A 19,869-nucleotide genomic window follows, 5' to 3' on the forward strand; every position below is an offset into this window, starting at 1 on the left:
CCAATATACACAAACACAATTATAATCAGAGCCAAACTAATCGTTGCATTAATTCATAAAGAACCAAGACCAAAAAAATTAATTCTGTCATCATTTGAAAAATGAAAGTTCAGTACAGTTCCACTGTAGTTTTGGATCCCGTTGACTTTCATTGTACTGACAAACATGAAAAACTTTCATCTAAATATCTGTTTTTGAAGAATAATAAAGTCATACAGATTTGAAACAACATGAGCAGTAAATGATGACAGAATGTACAAAGCCTGACAAAGTTTTAAAAAAATATATAATCTAAAAAAAAAAGTTTGGGTATTTTTTTTTTTTTTAGTTGAGTGTCATTTGATGCATCTTATTTATATATATTACATTTTTCTACATGATACATTTATTGCTCATGTAGTGTGGAGCTCATACTTGAGGAAAACAAGTCAACTTTACTTAGAGGCACAAACTGAACAAATGCAATTTGTTGCAGCTGCTGATATACATATAATCTGTTACTCTATATCTCTCAGTACTATGTTTTTGTAAGATGATATTAAAATGCTTAGTTTTATGATCAAATCTCCATAGTTTCAAAACATAGAATTAGGGCTGAAACGATTAGTCGACATTATCGACAACGTCGACAATAAAAATTGTCGACAAATATTTTTGTTGTCGAGTAATCGTTTGATCTCACATGACCTAATGTAAGAGCCTGCAATACTGCAATTCAGCCCTCCTGGATGCAATTCAAGAGAAGACGACACACCAGAACCTGAGCGGCGTTTGATGAATATGTAAATATATATTGCACGCTTTCCTCTCAGTAACAAAATAAACACGACAAAAACTGACAGCAGTGTGAAAGCAGCAGTTAAAAATGCATTTGATTACAACGATGTGGATGTTTGCATGAGCTCTGCAGTTAAGTACTCAAGTAAAGTCCGTTCACATCATGTTTATTTATATAGTAACTTACTTTATGCAATAGATAGCCTTAAATCAAGCAGCTTTACGGTATTAAACATGAAAACAGTGTCGCTTTCAGTTAGAATTACAACTTGATTTTCTGAAATAAAGCAGCTCTCCAGTGTGGAGCTAGCTAATGATAAAATGTTTTTATTAGTGGAGAAAAAATATTTAATTAAAGTTATAGTTTGTTTTACAGAGATCAAAGCTTGATCTAGCTCAGGACTGTTTTGGTTATCATAACCATATACGGTAGGCTATTTTAAGACATTATGTTGTGAATAGTTTATCCAAAGCATCTCATCACTTACCTTTATTTTGATTCTCATCACTGACAAAAGGAGATGTTAGGCAGAATGATGCGTTACTTTTCCATGTAGCTAATTAAATGGTGAGAGAGTGTCTCTGTCTGTCATCTCATTTTGTGTGCCAAATACATCCATTTGTATAATGAATTGGTAACAGTTTAACTAATGTTAACAAATGATACCTTACTGTAATGTATTAATTAACATGAATGAACAATACATTTATTAAATTCATGTATTAATCTTTGCTAATGTTGGTTAATAAAAATACAGTTGTTCATTGTTTGTTCGTGTTAGTTCACAGTGCATTTACCAATGTTAAAAAACACAACTTGTGATTTTTATAAATGCATTAATAAATGCTGAAATTAACATTAACCAAGATTAATAAATGCTGTAGAAGTATTGTTCATTCTTAATTCATGTTAACTAATGTTAACCAATGAACCTTATTGTAAAGTGTTACCAATTAATTGTATAATAATTGTAATGCCATAATATGCTTTTCTAAAGCTGAAGTGACCTTTATTTATGTTAGAATATGTATAACAATATTTTAACTAATTGCAAAAGCTGAATAATCAAAGTCTACTGATTAATCAGTGGAATAATCGACGATTAGTCGATTAATCGTTCTAATAATCGTTAGATTAATCGATTATCAAAATAATCGTTTGTTGCAGCCCTACATTGAATGCAATGCAATGATATTTCTTAAATATTATATACGGATAATCAAGTAGGCCTATATCTAAGTTGCTTTAGTCCAGCAAGTGTTCATCTTGAAATATTACTAACAATATACAAGTTATTCTTACATTTATTAAAATCAGTAAAGACAGCAGAAAGACACAAACCACAACATGAAGAGTTTTATAATAATAAAAGGCTTTTTACTTGCTAAAAAAGTATAAACTATTAATCAGATGACAGAAGGCATGTAGTAGATTGTGTACAACAGGGTTTTCAGTAATATTTTGATTTAGAGGTCTTAGAAATTTACATAAATATGATACAGCATGCTTCATAGGATTACAAGTAAACTGACAAAAGGTGATGTTGAAACTGATGTTGTTGAATTACCTGTTACAATTTGAATTTTTGAATGCACTTAAATCAAAGAACACTAAAGTCATTTATTTAAATGCAGCAGCTGTTTTTAAAATCCTAAACTAATGTAATGTAAACTAACAATAATCCTTAAAACATTAGATTAAAAGAGAATGAACAAATACGTACTGAATACGGTTCAAGAATCAGCCAGGAAACGTCCAGGTGTGACACACTTTCCAAAGAAACTAATCCTCTGTCCTGACTTTGAACCAAAACACAACACAACAAACATCCTCCTCAGACGGAGCGCTGCTGAGACGGACGAGCGACCCAGCCACACCGCTTCATCTCAGCTTTCTCTCGGTGTCATGCTGAAAATGAGGTCAGAGCCGGGTCTCCACGTCCAGACGGAGGTGAAGCGGGAATACTGTGGCGGTATGGATGGGATGGGGGTTTAATCCTTCTCAGTACAGTTATGAGATAAGCGCTGCTGTTCTCTTAAAGTCAGACATCAGTTCATTTTAATGGACAACTACAGCCACGATGTCTAATAGGGAAATAGAAAGCAGATGGATAAAAATCCTCTGTGTGTATTTCTCGCTATTGTGTAACACTTCAGACTGGTTTTGGTGGCAGGGGAAGAATGGACGCTCACGAGCACAGATGGAAGACAAAAGCAGCTTTTCGCTGATTTTACTCTCTTCTCTCACCTATCCATCACTCCATTCTACCAATCCCTTCTTCTCTGGATAAGCCGCCACTCCACATCCTCAGCCAAACTAGTACATATGTACAGTGTATATATATATATATATATAAGTCTCTTATGCTCAATAAGGCTGTATTTGTATTTCTGTGTGAATGCATGTGTACAGTAAAAAACAGTAATATTGTAAAAATGTATTCTAGTTCTAAAATGGTTTCTAGTTGAATATATTTTAAAATGTAATTTATTCTTGTGATGCAAAGCTGAATTTTCAGCATCATTACTTCTTCAGTGTCACATGATTCTTCAGAAATCATTCTAATATGCTGATTTGCTGCTCAAGAAACATTTCTGATTATTGTAAATATTGAAGAGTTGTGCTGCTTATATATATATATATATATAAAACAAATTTCAGGATTCTTTGATATAGAACGTTCAAAAGAACATCATTTATTTGAAAGATTTGTGTTTTTTTGTAACATTCTAAAATGTCTTTACTGACACTTTACTTACTAAATAAAAGTATCAATTTATTTAAAAAACAAATCTCACTGACCATAAACTTTTGAAAAGTGTACAGTATGTTATGTCTTTTGTATATCAAAGATAATGAATATAATTTATTAGCACATGATATGATAATTAATTCAAGAACTGTAATTATCATCAATACTTTGCAAAAAACAAACAAAGATCATTTAAACACATGCCTTCCATTCCATTTTTCAATAAAGTTTGTCAATAGACTTTTAAGACTGTTTTTCTATCATGTTTTTAATAGGCAGTCAAGTAAAAAAGTAGCTCAATTTTGAAAAGAAAACATTCTCAAGATCTGAAATACAGCACCTGTAATGTCAAGAAAATGTATTCTTAGTCTAATTCAAAAGGTGTTCAACTTTCACACATTCATGTTGAGAGTGCTGCACACAAATCTTCCAGAATAATAACTAATATTCATACAACTCCACACAATCTCTGAATAAAAGCTTACAGGAAAGCTTACATAAACGGGACATTTTGTCCTATTGTTCCCAGAAAGGGACAAACACAGATTAACACACTACAAAAACGGTGTGGAAACGTTAAAGCTCAGGCATTGGTCAACAGGTTCACCCGTGCTGGTTAAGCTCTGCTGCTGGCAAAAGCCATCCTGACCAAAGATCAACATACAATCTGCAGCCAGATGTGTCGTCAAGACACGCTGCATGTGCAGATGCTACACATAATAATGTCACATTCCTCGTATGCACACGCATTCAAACAGAAATGATTTGTGTCCTGGTATACCCAACTTTATGGGGATCAATGTCCCCAAAAGGATAGTAATACCAGTAATTTTTGACCTAATGGGGACATATTTTTAGTCCCCGTGAGGAAACAAGCTTATAAATCATACAGAATGAAGCGTTTTGAAAATCTAGAATAGCTGAACGTTTTGTGTGAGGGGTAGGTCTAGAGTAAGCAGATAGAAAATACAGTTTGTACAGTATAAAAACCATTATGTCTACAGAATGTCCCCGTAAAACCTGGAAACCCAACACGTGTGTGTGTGTGTGTGTGTGTGTGCGCGCGTATTGGCTTAAGGGTGTGAGGTGGTTAAGTGAATCATTTCAAAACACTGATTCACCATGTTTTTCATGTCATTGCTCAAAACGCTCACAAAGTATCACAGAGCATTATACAAGCTTTATTTGAATAAAAATACATGTATTGTTATATTGGGTCATATAAATAATAATTAAAAAAATATACTTTATATAATTCTCTCTGCATTTATTTAGTAAAGAAAAACTGCAGAAAATACACATTAAACCATTTTTTTTATTTTAAACAGATCACTTTTTATTTATTACATTAAACAATTTAAATATAGGGTCCAGTAGCTGTACAATACCCTCAGTTTTGGGGGGGATTCTAAAAGCCTAAACATACAAAAAACTATTGAGAATGAGATTATACTAAGACCCTTATACAAGACTATTAAGAAATTAAGGCTAAATGTATAAAACAATTGCACTGTACCAAAACCATTGCTAATAAATCATGTAGAAATCAGATACACTGTCAAATCTGTCTGGCAATAATAATTTTTACCTTTTACCTCATTCAGTTTGACACTCTGGGCATGCTGTAGCCACCACTGAATACAATTTATTGAAATAACGGCTTACTTGCTGCCCTAGGCAAGACTTAGTCCCAGAAAAAAAAAAAAGTAATCAATCGATTTAACATTTTAATGACACAATGGTTTTGGTTTTCATGTTTAAGATATGCTATATCACTTTGTTTAGCAAACTTACAGAGGTTCAAACCCTAACCTCCAATTTTTTTTTTTTTTTAATAAACGCAGCAAAATTGCAATTGAACTTGGCAGAAAATAACCATCACTCATTGTATAGAGAAGCTCCAGGAAAAGGCAGCATTTTCATAATAACTCCTTTTCCATAATTTCAGTTTAAAGCAAATCATCTGGAGAAAATTTTAAATGACAAGAATTACAATAACTGCCACTTTCGGACAATTTTTCCCTACAGTACAGTAATGATGCAAACTAATTATCAAATAAAAATACTGGAATGAGAATATCTTAAAGTGAAGGATTATATCTGCCATGTTTAGAACCCCCCCCCCCCTAAATAATTTAAGACATTATTTAAAACTGAATAAATACTCAGTTATTCAACAATGAAAGTTAAAGAAAACTCCCACAAACTACATCATCATCGCTGCCGCTGTTATAACTGAACGAACTTCCTGTCAGACGAGTTCAAACAAAACTAATTGAGACGCTTGACAAGATCATATTAAAAGGTAACCAAACACCAAGTCATCGGTATCCAGAGTATATTACCTTGATCACAGTGCAGTCCATGACACGGCAAAATCCATTTCCAGCTTGCTTTTTAAGAGCAGTAATATGTCGAATTGTTCAAACTTAAGGTGTTTTAAGCAAGTTCCCCATTCTTCAGTGACCTCGTAGTGAACAAAACGTCATCCGCTTGAGCCGAGTCAAATGACAGTCCTCTCCGCTTCTCCGTTTCTCCCCCCTCAGGCCGCTGAAGCCAACACTGGACCCAAACAATAGGTGGCTTCCTTCACAATCCCTCCCCTCTGCCTCCTCCCTCACCAACAACATGTTTCAGATTTCATTTTCAAACACGTTCTCATCTGTAACAGCTCATGTGATAATGAGGATGTGCGGTATGAAATCTCTTTTGCCTCTTTCATCTTAAAAGAATATTCTGTCTTTAATGGACTCAATGGACAGCATTGGTGGTGCAATGGTGATTACTACAAAAATAAATAAATAAAATAATAATAATTTCCACTCGTGTTGCAGTGAGGCTAATTCATAAACATTAAAATGCTAAATTGTCCCAAGGTGTAAACTATATGCATGTTAACATGATTTTAGAGTAACTTACTAACCATTTCTGTGTAAAGTTAACTTCACAAACCATAAAATTGCTGTACATTGGATTATTTAAAGATCTTTAGAGCTTGAATGTCACAGATTTACAAAACTATAAGCTTCAATTTCTGCTTTTAAATCCTCCAAAAATCCACTCACTTTCATTGTGACTCACTGTAACCTTGCCATCTTGGGGTTAAAAGTCCAAATCTGCCATAAACATAGCATTATAATGAGAACTTTATTAGACAATTTAGAGCTCTCTTGCTACAGTGTGTAACTTAAAGGGTTAGGTCACCCAAAAAATGAAAATTATATCATTAATTACTCACCCTGATGTCATTCCAAACCCGTGAGACGTCCGTTCATCTTCAAAACACAAATTATGATATTTTTGATGGAATCTGAGAGCTCTCTGATCCTCCCATAGACAGCAAGGATCCTAACACGATCAAAGTCCAGAAACATAGCAAGAACATCGGTAAAATAATCCATGTGACATCAGGGGTTCAACCATAATTTATGAGAATACTTTGTGTGCAAAAAATAAAAAAAAAATAATTCAAATTCGTTGTCTCCGTGTCACCGGTAGCGCCATTTTGGAGAGCATCTCCGCTGGACGTAAACAACGTATGCCGTGTGGCGCAGCTGACACAGAACAGCATACGTTGTCATATTTTTATTTTTAACATTCATTTTCATGCCCTGCCCGAAATGAGAAATTGCCAAAAATGCCCATCCTTACTAGCAATGCAATGGAAACCTTAGCCGGCCAACTTCAAAAGACCTTAACAGACACCATACTGAACTTTACACGGATGAAAATGAGGCTTACTATAGTTACAATGGCATAAGATATAAATGTTTAAAAGTCCTAAATCACATATAATTTTCAAAACTCAACTTTCAAAGCTGTCTTATGAGTTTTTGTCTAGTGAAAGCCTTTTGCAAAGTTGTTTTGTCAGCTGAACAGTGGGTTTGTGGTTAAACAACAGTACAATCCATTAGACACACTGTACTTCTATGTTTCACTGCATCACTATCATTTCTGTCAAAAAATAAATAAATATGGTGCCCTCCTGACAAAGACCTATATTGCTGCGGCACTCATAGTATCTTTAAGAAAATGCCAAAAATCTGGTTTGATTTACTATTCCAACCACTAAGACTGCTGCTGAAACCAAATGAATGAGGTTATGTTTCAATAAGCATGTCAATCAATGGAGAAATATCCGTCAGCCAGAATGTTTTAACAAGGTCTCTGTCAGCATGTTTGTCAGTCTCTTCATTCTTGTCAGTCTTTGAATCTTTGATGTGGTCCAGTCATGTCAAAACATGCCAAGTATAAAGATCTATGTTTTTTCTAACCGTGAGTATACATCGCTCATATACGTGCAATTCACAATTTTTCTGCACTACGCTTAATTTTAAGGCTATAAAAAATGAGTATTTTGATAACCGATTGAGATGTTTGGTAACGGTGAAGCATTGCTTGCGTATTTTGAACTTCTCTCGTCCTAACTGAAGAAAGAAAAAGAAAAAGACTTCCACGTTGTTTTAGCAGATACACACAACTGTAGTTTAAACGAGTACATTTTATTGTAACTTCTGGAGAGAAATAGCGCAGACTCTGAACAAGGATGAACTTTGCTAGTGAGCATGTATTGAGCACCTGTGTTCGTGCACGCTATCAAATGGAGTATCTTTTGAAAGGCTACACATTGGGCTGCATGTATGCCAAAGTCACTTTAAGACAAGTGCTGTCACTCGGCGGCCATCTTTGAAACACCTCTTGGGCATGCAAGTGCAGCTCCTATCTCTTTGAATGGGGAAACATGAAATGATCAAAACTGTTCACTACACTTACAATTAAATTTCATATTTGAAATCACCAAAGAAATCTGACCACCACAGTGTCATAAATGTTGTTTCTTTTGTTCAAATAGCGTTATAAAAAGCTTATTTTTTGGGCTAGATCAGCCAGTGCACGTGTGCAGACCTGAGCGCACGTCTCAGAACGCCGACTGTTTCTATAGCAACCGGGACGCTTCTAACGGCAGCTGCAGTGATGCGCTGACTTTACAAATTAGTGATTGGCTCTGTGGCTCAGAAGGCGGGGCTTCGTTCAATAGAGCGGCCATATTGAGCGTTGCATTTTTCCCCATTCAAAACTATAGGAGTGACACATCTTGGGTATTCTATAGTCTTTGATGTATGCACTAAAAAAGCCAATAAACACACACAGACAGTGCACATCAGTTCATATCTATACATCGCAACAGTCAGTTTCCGCAAGAAAAAAAAAACAAAACTATTAATTTCCTCCATAGGGAAAAAGCGAAAAACAACTGATAGACAGACCTGTTGTGAGCTACGAGTTCACATTAATTCAAATTATTTTTCAAATAATCATGTTTAATAGAGGAAATCGTGGTGAAAATCTAAATTACCCATGATGCTGTGCAGAAATTTCCACCAAAGAGTGGCAGCGAGCAAAGCATGGCAAAACTGATCTTTAGCCCCGCCCACTTCCACAAAGCACCGCGCAAATTACATAACAAAATAGTTAAGTATTAGTATATATACACAAGCAACAACTTAAATTAATAGTTTTATATTTCTCCATTGTTTTTCATTTGATTATGTCATTTGCAGTGCTTCATGGGATTGTATTTCTTTCATTAAAGCTTCTAGGTACACAAAGGTCTTGTACCTTTGTGTTTTTTTGTCTGATTTTCATGTACTTTTTTTACTTCAAATTAAAGCATAGCTTTGGTTCATGGCTTATATACCACTTTAAAGAAGACATTTTTAAAAACCCCTATAAAAGGAGAAAATACTTCCAGAACCACTGCAGTTGAAAAAAAGTGGGCGGGCACCAATGTACTGATAATGCAAATTTCCTGTTACCTACAGTCAGGCTTTTGAAGTACAAAAAAGAAGAAAAAATAAATAAATAATTCAATGCAGTATAAATAGTGCTCTGCACTAAAGAGTTTCAGACTTGAAGATGAGTAATAGAGGGATATGGTTTCAGTAGCAGATGGACACTTTTTGGTGCAGGTGTCATGATGGCAGCAATTAGTGGTTGAGTAATAGCTGCCTGACTCTCCGCGGCCAGACTCTCTTATCATGACCAGGAGCTCACTAGTAATCCAATCAGATTCTCACAAGAGCTGGACAACCTCCATGACAACTGCCTCGGACAACATCTAAATTTGCACTCCAGAAGACATGCGTGACATGATGGATGTCCTCTCCAGCTCTCTCTCTCTCTCGCTCCCTCTCCTCAGCTGTGAGTGCTTTCTGGGACCAGTCTATTCACAGACATTTCATCATCCTGGCACGCATAATCACCTTCTAGCTAAATCACACCTAATTACATCACACAAATATGGAGTTTTAGTGTGTTTTTAAATTAAATGTGGCCCTGTATGTAATCCAATGAAGTTAATGCCAGTTCATGCTACTAAATTCAGGGTTAGAAATCTTTTGATTATCAGCACTGGATGAAACGTTTTTCTGTTTGGCCGATAAGTGTGGGAAGTAGCATTTTTGTTTTGACAACACTGAGACTTACCTGATTACAGATGGCAAAGTTGGTATGGTTAGTGTTTCTTCCTATTTAATGTCAACAGTTTCTTAACTTTGAAAATACTATATTAAGACTACAAAATCAAGAAGTTGCTATATAAAGTACACATCTTTTTTTTTTTTTTTTTTTTTTTAAACTTAAATAGTCTGATATCATATAAATTGGTTTTATGTTGCCAATAACCACTGGCCACTAAAACATCCATACTGGTCAACCAACACGTATAAGTATTTCATGTTTCAGCTGTCTGATTCGTTAATTTTGTATGTAAAAAAACCCCCAACAACAACAACAAAAAAAATTGAAAATTCAATGAACAATTATAAATGTACCCGCACCTTTAGCCAACTGAAATGTTGCAACCATAAACAACCCTGGACGTGTCAATTTTTGGAAATTGAGATTCATACATCATCAAGCTGAATAAATAATCTTTCCATTGATGTATGGTTTGTTAGGATCAGATAATATTTGGCTGAGATACAACTATTTGAAAATCTGGAATCTGAGGGTGCAAAAAAATCCAAATATTAAGAAAATCACCTTTAAATTTGTCCAAATGAAGTTCTTAGCAATGCATATTACTAATCAAACATTAAGTTGATACATTTACTGTAAGAAATTTGCAAAATATCTTCATGGAACATGATCTTTACTTAATATCCTAATGATTTTTGGCATAAAAGAAAAATCGATAATTTTGGCTATTGCTACAAATATACCCCAGCGACTTAAGACTGGTTTTGTGGTCCAGGGTCACAAATAGCAATAATTAACTAAGAAGTATATATTTCTTAAATAGTTTCCCACTTTTTTGAGTGATCTCGGTGAATTATTCACTTCTACCAGTTCAGCTAAACAAATCAAACAAACAGTTTGTTCAAATGCATCCTGTCTGCTAGATAATATCTTTAAAGGGCAAATAAACAGCACGAACACATCGCCTCTGGCTCTAGTGTCAAAAAAATGTGCATTGGCTGTCTCAGAAATGCATTTCTTGTCAGCATGTGATGTTATCTTGTCATCCAGTGAGTGTTGTGTTTGGCCTGAAGCGCTGAATCTGTGTGCATGTGCACTGGTGAATTAATAAAGCTATAAACATCAGATTTTATACATGAATAGCTGTTGAGGTGCTTCCTTGACACTGTACTTTGCTCAGCTACAGTCAAGCCACCTTATAAAGAAGTTAGCTAGACTCAATGCATTGAAGCTATTATTTGATCAGTGCTGTATTTCCCTGGCCTTAAACCTTCTGTTTCAATGAAGGTGACCACATAAATACATACAACATAAAATACATTTAGCAACTAAAAAACCAGAATACACTATTTTTAAATCAAAAACTGCATTTGGGAACACAACAAAAGCAGCAGCAGCTTTAAACACTCCCTGTGTTTGTTTTTTCTCGTCAAAATAAAAGTTAGATGGTTTGAAACATTCAGAAATTAAGATAGACACAAATATAAGTAATGTCATTTTACAGTTGTAATATTAAAAATATAAGTATTATCAAAATAAAAATGATCAAACTTGAATTATTATAAAATAACATTATTCATTTTCGTATATATATATATATATATATATATATTATTTTATATTCTCATTTATTATTTTACAGTAAAATATTACTATTGTGATTTCATATTTTGTTTATTATTATTATTATTATTATTATTATTATATAGCCATACTGACATATAATCACCAAATTTTGGTCAAATTGTGCAGCCCTACAAACATGGCGGGGAAAAATGCATTTTAAAATCAAAATTATAATTTTTCATGAAATCTTGCATCCCTACACTTTGATATAATTAACAATCAAAAACATAATAAACAGCAGCATTTAAATGATTTCTGAAGGATCACATGACCGTGAAGACTGCAGTAATGACGCTGAAAATTCAGCTTTACGTCACAGCAATAAACTACATTTTAACACATATTCAAATGTATGCAAAAAAGTGCTGCTGGGGTATAAAAAGTCCATTAATTGGTAACAAATGTGTTGTTTTTTTAAATTCTAAAGCCATGTGAATAAAGGCTTTTTAATTTTTTCACACTATTCGAGTGCCTTGGATTTATGAGTTTTTTGACGATACATTTTAACATATTCACATAGAAAACATTCGCAATAATATTTCATAATATTACTGTTTTTCGATAAAATAAATGCAAATCTTACCAACCAAGAACAGTTGAAATACAGTGTATAAAAATAAACACACTCTGGAATTTGAATCTGAATAACCTTAAAAAAAAAAAATATATATATATATATTTTTTTTTTTTTTACTACTGATAAATATTACTAGTACAGTAAGTAGCATTGTTACTCGCCCACACTGATCTAAACCCAAAGAATAAAAGAAAGTGTGACATAACGAAGGGAAATGAGAGCGGGTGAATGAGTCAATGACTAAATGAAGCAGCAGTGAGACAGGAGAAGGAAACTCTTGAGAGAGGAGGGGAAGTGTGGGAGTCTGATGGCTCTATTCCTGCAGTCTGGCAGCAGAAGGACCTGAAAGGACTAATCTTATTAGTCTGACAGCAGGGATTAGGACACAAAATAGGGGGCCAGACGGGTAGAGTCTGTGAAGAAAAGAAACAAGGCACAACGGGTAGAATATGAAAAAAGAAACGTTGCAGTGATGGACAGTAACATCACTGCAACAAATGCTGATTTTTACACAACGCTTAAGAGCTTGTTGAGCACTGCACACAGATTAAAGCCATGTTGTTGCAGATCTAGATGTGATTGTTTCTGTTCTCTGGATTAGTTTGTAGTATGTGAAGAGTGAAGAATGGACAACAGATTAGATTTCGCCTGATGTTGATGTATGACTCTGGTCAGAACCGCAGGCGTGAGATTGAAGAGCGCTGTAACATGATTTATGGCTACTTTCTGCTCTGTTAATTTAGACACACACATGGGAGTAAAACAGACCAATGATGCCAAATGCTAGTGCCGTCCCACTAATTTAAAGTGAGAACAGAACTCATGCACACTCGTTCATTTACCTAGCAGTATAAGGTCCTGATACAGCCCTAAAAAGAGGAATGCGTGTTTGTTTATATAGTTGGCGAATATTTATTTACTATGGCATCCTAATACTTAAAAATGTAGTGGAATGTTTGAGTTCAGTAAAAAAATTAAATAAAAAGGGCTATTATTTACATATTAAAGACATTCCAGCACAGTTTCTTCTCAAAAGGAAACCTGAATTTCAACCCCCAAATTACTGACTTCACTGTAGTTCAGCATTGATGCACAATCAAATTACATCTGAAATTATATATTCATTAAACTAACTTGCAATTTTATTTTTCGTGCTTCAGAATGATACAATCCCCAAAAGACAATCATTAAGATACGCATGCTATCAAGTTTGCATGGGTTTGCAAACCTTTAGTAAATCAGGGCCTAAAGGAGAACATACCATAGACTTCGTGCTATATTATGGAAATATAAAGAATTCAGACAATACTGCTACTCCAAATCAGTGTTATTTTAATATTATTTATGTACATTATTAGTTTTTTATTATTTATTTTTACATGTTCTTAGGTTTTCATAATAATTTTAGTTTAAGTGATTTTGCTATGTACTTTTGTCATTTTTATTCATTTTTTAATATATTTCAATTTAGCTTTCATTTATTTTTATTTCAGTTTTAGTCATTTTAATACTTAAACTTATTTTAGTTGGTTATTATGGCAACATATCTCATGTACATTTTATTTCAGATTTATTTCAATTGCTGAAAATTATTATTTTTTTTAACAGTTTTCATATTATTTACTTTATTCATTAACCATTTATAACATTAATTTTAGCAGATTTTTCAAACTTATTGTAACAATTTTCCCTCCAACATGTAGCTATGTATAAAACACACACACACACACACACACATACACACACACACACCTTTGAACTCACTGGAATGCCTCATGTCCTTTAGCATTTGTTCCAGGTCATTGTCTGGCTTCTTCACACACCGGCTGCCAGTTGAAGGTAAGTGTTTCTGAGGCGTGTGTGTGTGTGTGTGTGTGTGTTTAAACAAGTGGTCAAAATATGACCCTAAACTGTGAGGACATATATTTGTGCTTTTAGTCAAATATATATTTTAACCCTTATGTGCCCTTATACAACAGTGGTCATATACTGCATACTGACACCTATTAGTGTGGATGTAGTGTTGCACAAAAGAAAAAACCTCTCAGGTTTTTTTCTTTTTACAGCGGTGTGTACAAACAAAACAGATTAAATTATTGCAGTAGCTGATGAAGAAATCGGCATGTGATTCTGAAAAAGAGAGACTTCTACGACAGCTAAACTACAACAGTCACATGGTCCATTTGTGATATTTAAAAAAATGCCCACAAAAAGAAGGATCAACAGATGGCATGCATTAACGTCACAAACTGCCCTTTGGATTCTTATTCCTGACATATAAAATTAATCTGATGGAAACATAATCTATAGCTCTGAACAGCCTCGGATATAAATATGAATATTTCCAAATCATCATGATTTCAGAAGTATAGTGTCTGCTCATTATTAACATATTAAAGACATTCCAGCGCAGTTTCTTCTCAAAAGGAAATCTGATCTATAGGATTTCTTTTTCGATGGCGAATACACAAGGCCAGAAATTAACAATTAAGTCAAGTGCTTATGTATATTATACATACATATAGCTAAAAAAAATTGTACAGTGAAGTGTGCTCAGTGTAAACACTGCGCGGCTCTCATTACCTGCTCTGGAAATATGATTAGACGTCTCACATTACACACAATAATCCCAGGTCTCACTCCACACACACACACACACACACATGTCTGGTTTGCTATCCTTGTGGGGACTCTCCATAGGCGTAATGGTTTTTCTACTGTACAGACCGTATATTCTATTGCCCTACACCAACCCTACACCTAAACCTACCCCTTACAGGAAACTTTCTGCAGTTTTAGATTTTCAAAAAACTTAATTCTGTGCGATTTATTAGCTGGTTTACCCTTGGAGACCCTCAATTTAGGTCCCCACCGTGACACTAGTCCCCAAGAGTCTGTGTGTATTCAGGTTTAAGTCCCCACCTGAATAGAAAAACAGGTACACACACACACACACACACACACGTATCTGGTCCTGACAGAATGCCGTTTATCAGCACCACGTTCCCTCCTTTCCTTTTCCACAACTTAAATTTCAAAACAAACGCATAACTAAAACAATAATCTAAGATGTTATGTCTGAGGATGTTACGTTTCCGTCTGCACATTGCCAGGCCTGGGATGAATGTCCTTCAAAAGTAAGTAAAGGGTCGGATCCCATAGTACATATTCTGAATGTGTTGCTTTGAATCTGTCTTGCATCATTTTAATTTCAAGTGACAAAAATACAGTAAAAAGGGAGGACAAGGAAGTTTTGATAGCCTTCATTCTGGGTCTTTCCTCAAGTTTTAGCGCCGCAGTCTTACCTCCATCCATGCATGCGGAAGCCAGGACACTGTTCTCCACAGCGCATACACGGCTGCCCCCGGTCCGGATCCTCAGCGTCTATCTGCAGGACACAATTACACACACCGTCAATACTACCTCATAACTTACATCCCATTTACAGCCAGTTGTATTAAAGAGAACTTCTGAATAAATTGATAATAAATGAGATCTGATCTGAAGGCGTTTACACAAAACTGTTTAAAAAAACTTTTTAAAAAGCATTTTTGGTCCAAGCGGCCCACCACTACGATCAGAATCGGTCCAGTTGGACACCACCGATAAATATACATTGTCATTCAAAATACACACACATTAACACTGTGTGTGTTTGTGTGTGTATACTCACTTGTGAGTACTCACTTGCTCTTAATAGTCAGTTAAAGTTATGACTATAGGTCGTAGGCTATAAGTATTTTGCCATTTTTCATGGCAATTTTTTTTACAAGCATATTGGCCGATACTGATACAGATTGCTTCATTTTCTTGAACAGACACCCATTAGAGGCAACCACAGAGGAGACCAAAGTGCAGTAAAGGGTAAAACCGTTTGCTCTACACACCAGTGTGTTCATAATTAAGATCATACATTAAAATAACATGGTAAGACACACCAGTTTGCAATATCAAGCAGCAAAACAAGCTGTTTTGTACAGCTTAAAATAGCTTGAAATGACACTGGAAGCCAGTCCCATAAAATGTACAAACGGCTGCGCCTGTTGAAAAGTGAAAAGAAAATCTGAAATTTTCTGAAAACAATCAGTTCCCTTCAGTTCAGCAATACCTCCACCCTTTGCAAAGAGCTTGATTGACAGGTGATCTGACCAATCATAACGCCGAATCCACAATTTTGTCTGACAAACAAATCAGACAGGAGAGTAGATTACCTTTGGTAGACTTAAACTTGAAAAATTGGGTGTATTGACATCTTTCCGTGACTGAAACAAAATACGTTCTGATGTTCATTCATGTTTATTTTGTGCTTTAAGTAAATATGAAAAGACGATCGGTTCACGCTTGAACTGAGGCAATACAGCGATCTGTCACGACACATTAAAGAGCCTCAAAACGCTATTTATTGTTTGAATTTCTTTGAAAGCTGAGACCTTGATTCATATCAGAAGTAACCTGCTCTGTCTGGTCTGTCGCGTGTTGTCAGTGTCCTCTTTGCTCCGCGATGTTTTTGTGACTGCATCAGAACATGATGTGTAGTGTGAGAGCGGCATTGTTTGTCGGACATAGCAACAGTAACTAAGGAGGGTGGGTTTTTGCGAAGCTTCAATTCAATATTTTGAACTTTCTTTGAATATTTCAAGCATCAGTGACCTTAATCTGTCTGGTCCAATATACAGAAAACATTACCCAAAAGGTTTCTCATCGAATCTACACGAATCTCGTGTATTTTGATCTCAAAAAGGTGAATTTTGAACAAAAGGTGCGGGGATTGCATCTATAAGTGTTTCTTTACAAAGGCATACATCGCCAACTTCTGTCTTTGCATGAATAATACAGCATTTATTGTTGTACAAAGTGTACAGAGATTAACTTCAATGAACTTAATGAATTAAATATGTTGTTTAGGTATGCAGGTGTGTAGTATATACATTCCTGGACTCGCTACATCCACCCAGCTGACACTGTCCTTTGACCTGTAACGTACTAACAATCTGGAAAATAATTCACTCAGGCCTTATAAAAGGGATAGTTCACCCCCAAATGAGCATTCTGTCATCATTTACTCGTTCATCTTGTTCTAAACCTGCATGACTTTCCTTTTAATCTGTAAAACACAAAAGAAGATATTTTGAAGAATGTAACCAAAAAGTTTTTTTGGCTTAAAATGTATTTATTTATTTATTTGTACCTGATGACTTCTCAGCTCCCGTGGCATTATGGGATTGCAAAGTGTCCACTAGCTGTGCACTTGAGAATCTTAGCAAATGAAGAGTGTCATTCGTATATTTTTAGTAAAAACAAATTACAATTGCATTTAGTAATTTTAGTATGTAGTTATTTTGTTGTTGTCGCAGATAAGTTGCTCTAAGTTGTTTTGAATGGTCTTGCCGGTGACGCAATTAATATCCTAAATAAGATTTCTAGATCTGCGACACGAATTTCTCCAACAAAACACACAGCACCAAAATGTTGAAGAGCAACTCTGCGTTAGGTACAAATCGAGATGTTTCTACTGTACAGCTCCATGTCAGGCTTAGTATAGCCTCAAGGTCTTCTGCTTGTTTGTGGGAACAAATAAAGCAATAAAACTGAGAACTTGTTCTTCAAAACCTGCAAGTGACGTAGTTAGGGTGTTTGAAATCTTTGACATGCCTATATACGGCAACACAACAGCCGTAAAACTACAACACCTGGTTTGCTCTCGCACACAGACACTGAGGGGGAACCCAGGAGAAAGTGTGTGAAAGTCCGAGAATCATTTGGAAAACAAGACAAAGGAAAAAAAAAAAAAAAAAAAAGTCTGATTTTGTTTTTCAGCTAGGCTACATAAAGACAGAAATTAAACTGGTAAAGATGTCTTGTATTAAAACGTTGGATTTTATTTTTATATTATAGTTTATAGTATATATCATACCATCACAGTACCATAATACAATTCGCCGAGTACTCAAAAACAGACATTTCCTTTCAGGAGAAAATATGGGTTTGCACAAAAATAGACAATGCACTTCACTTGACAAAAAACAAGCTTTTTAACATTTTAAAGCTAACGCAGCAATACACTTTCTTAGTCAAGATTTGTGCAGACAAGAAGCAATAATAAGCTTTGCGTACTATGAGAGAACATCAGTACAAAGCCCAGTCAGGATGAGCGAGTGTGAGAGAGACACCACGGCCGGACGGCGGCCTCTTGTCGCCAGGAACGAGAGATCTATGGAAACACGCGTGCTAAAACAAACACTGCCTGTAAGATCAGTGAACTCTAACACTTCACTGAACCAAGACCAGAGCACTGCTATTCACTACTGAGAGAGAGAGAGAGAGAGAGAGAGAGAGAGAGTGGACAGGATCTTTGAGTGTTTTTTCTTCACTGAATAGTTAATTGCATTAGCCTGTTTAAAAGAATGAATAGGAAAGAAGGGGGGAGGTATGAGAAAAAAAAAAAACTGTTTTTCCTGTGTCGCCTTGTACAGACACAACTGTAGATAGTCCAAGAGTTCTGTGAGAAACAAAACTGCTATTTTCACAGGCATTAAACTGGTGTGGTTATAAAAAGGAAAACCTGCCATACAGGTCCAAAGCTGCTAATGTTCATGGATTTGATTTAATGTACTATTGTGCATTTAAAAACAAAACTGAAGGCTGCATCAGTGCATGTGATATTGATAAATGTATACAAGTAAGTTTGAAAGAGACAAGAACGCATTTGTTTTGTTTGTTCGTTTTCTTTTGTATTTGTGTTTTATTTATAACATTTATTTTGTTAAACACATTTGTCAATAACATTTACTGTATCCCAGTCCAGAACACTTCATCTATAGCAAGATTCAGTTATATAAGGATTTACAAAATGCAAAGTTTGAACATTCTCGAACACCCAAAGTAATGCAAATGAGGAAAGTAACAAATGTACTCAAAGTAACATAAGCAAGGAAAGTAATAAATTGTTTGAAAAATTAATTTGTTTGATTTTGTCTAATCAGGGCTACACAGACTTGCTCAAACGTCCATAAACAAAACACAAAGTTTGTAAGTTTTCAAGTACAAAAAGTGACAGGTAAGGTAAGCAACAAAAGTAACAGTAGTAATGCAAGCAAGTAATAATGTAACAACAAAAGCGCTAAAAGTGCCACAAGTAAGTGAAACTAATATAAAGGAAAGTAAAGCAAGTAACAGCAGTGTCAAAAATAATTCAAGTAACACAAGTAACCTGAGTATGTAACGTAAGGAAAGTAACAAAAAAGTAATATGTGACCCTGGACAACAAAACCAGTCTTAAGTGTCAATTTTTCGAAATTGAGATTTATACATCATATGAAAGCTGAATAAACAAGCTTTCCATTGATGTATGGTTTGTTAGGATCAGAAAATATTTGGCTGAGATACAACTATTTGAACATCTGGAATCTGAGGGTGCAAAAAAATCTAAATATTGAGAAAATCACCTTTAAAGTTGTTCAAATGAAGTTCTTAGCAATGCATATTACTAATCAAAAATGAAGTTTTTATATATTTACGGTAAGAAATTTACAAAATATCTTCATGGAACATGATCTTAACTTAATATCCTAATGATTTTTGGCATAAAAGAAAAATTTATCATTTTGACCCATACAGTGTATTTTTGGCTATTGCTACAAATATACCCCAGCGACT

At 34.8% G+C, this 19,869-nt stretch overlaps 1 protein-coding gene across 1 annotated transcript in view; it reads right to left on the reverse strand.

The window, feature by feature from the left end:
* prickle3 (prickle homolog 3) overlaps positions 1 to 19,869 on the reverse strand; it is a 48,175-nt gene that overhangs the window by 25,481 nt on the left and 2,825 nt on the right. The window contains exon 2 of the mRNA XM_058784316.1: positions 15,519 to 15,601. Within this exon, the coding sequence (XP_058640299.1) occupies positions 15,519 to 15,601 (83 nt within the window). The remainder of the gene's footprint in view (positions 1 to 15,518; positions 15,602 to 19,869) is intronic.

Source organism: Onychostoma macrolepis, chromosome 08, assembly GCF_012432095.1.
Source record: "Onychostoma macrolepis isolate SWU-2019 chromosome 08, ASM1243209v1, whole genome shotgun sequence".
Taxonomy (NCBI): domain Eukaryota; kingdom Metazoa; phylum Chordata; class Actinopteri; order Cypriniformes; family Cyprinidae; genus Onychostoma; species Onychostoma macrolepis.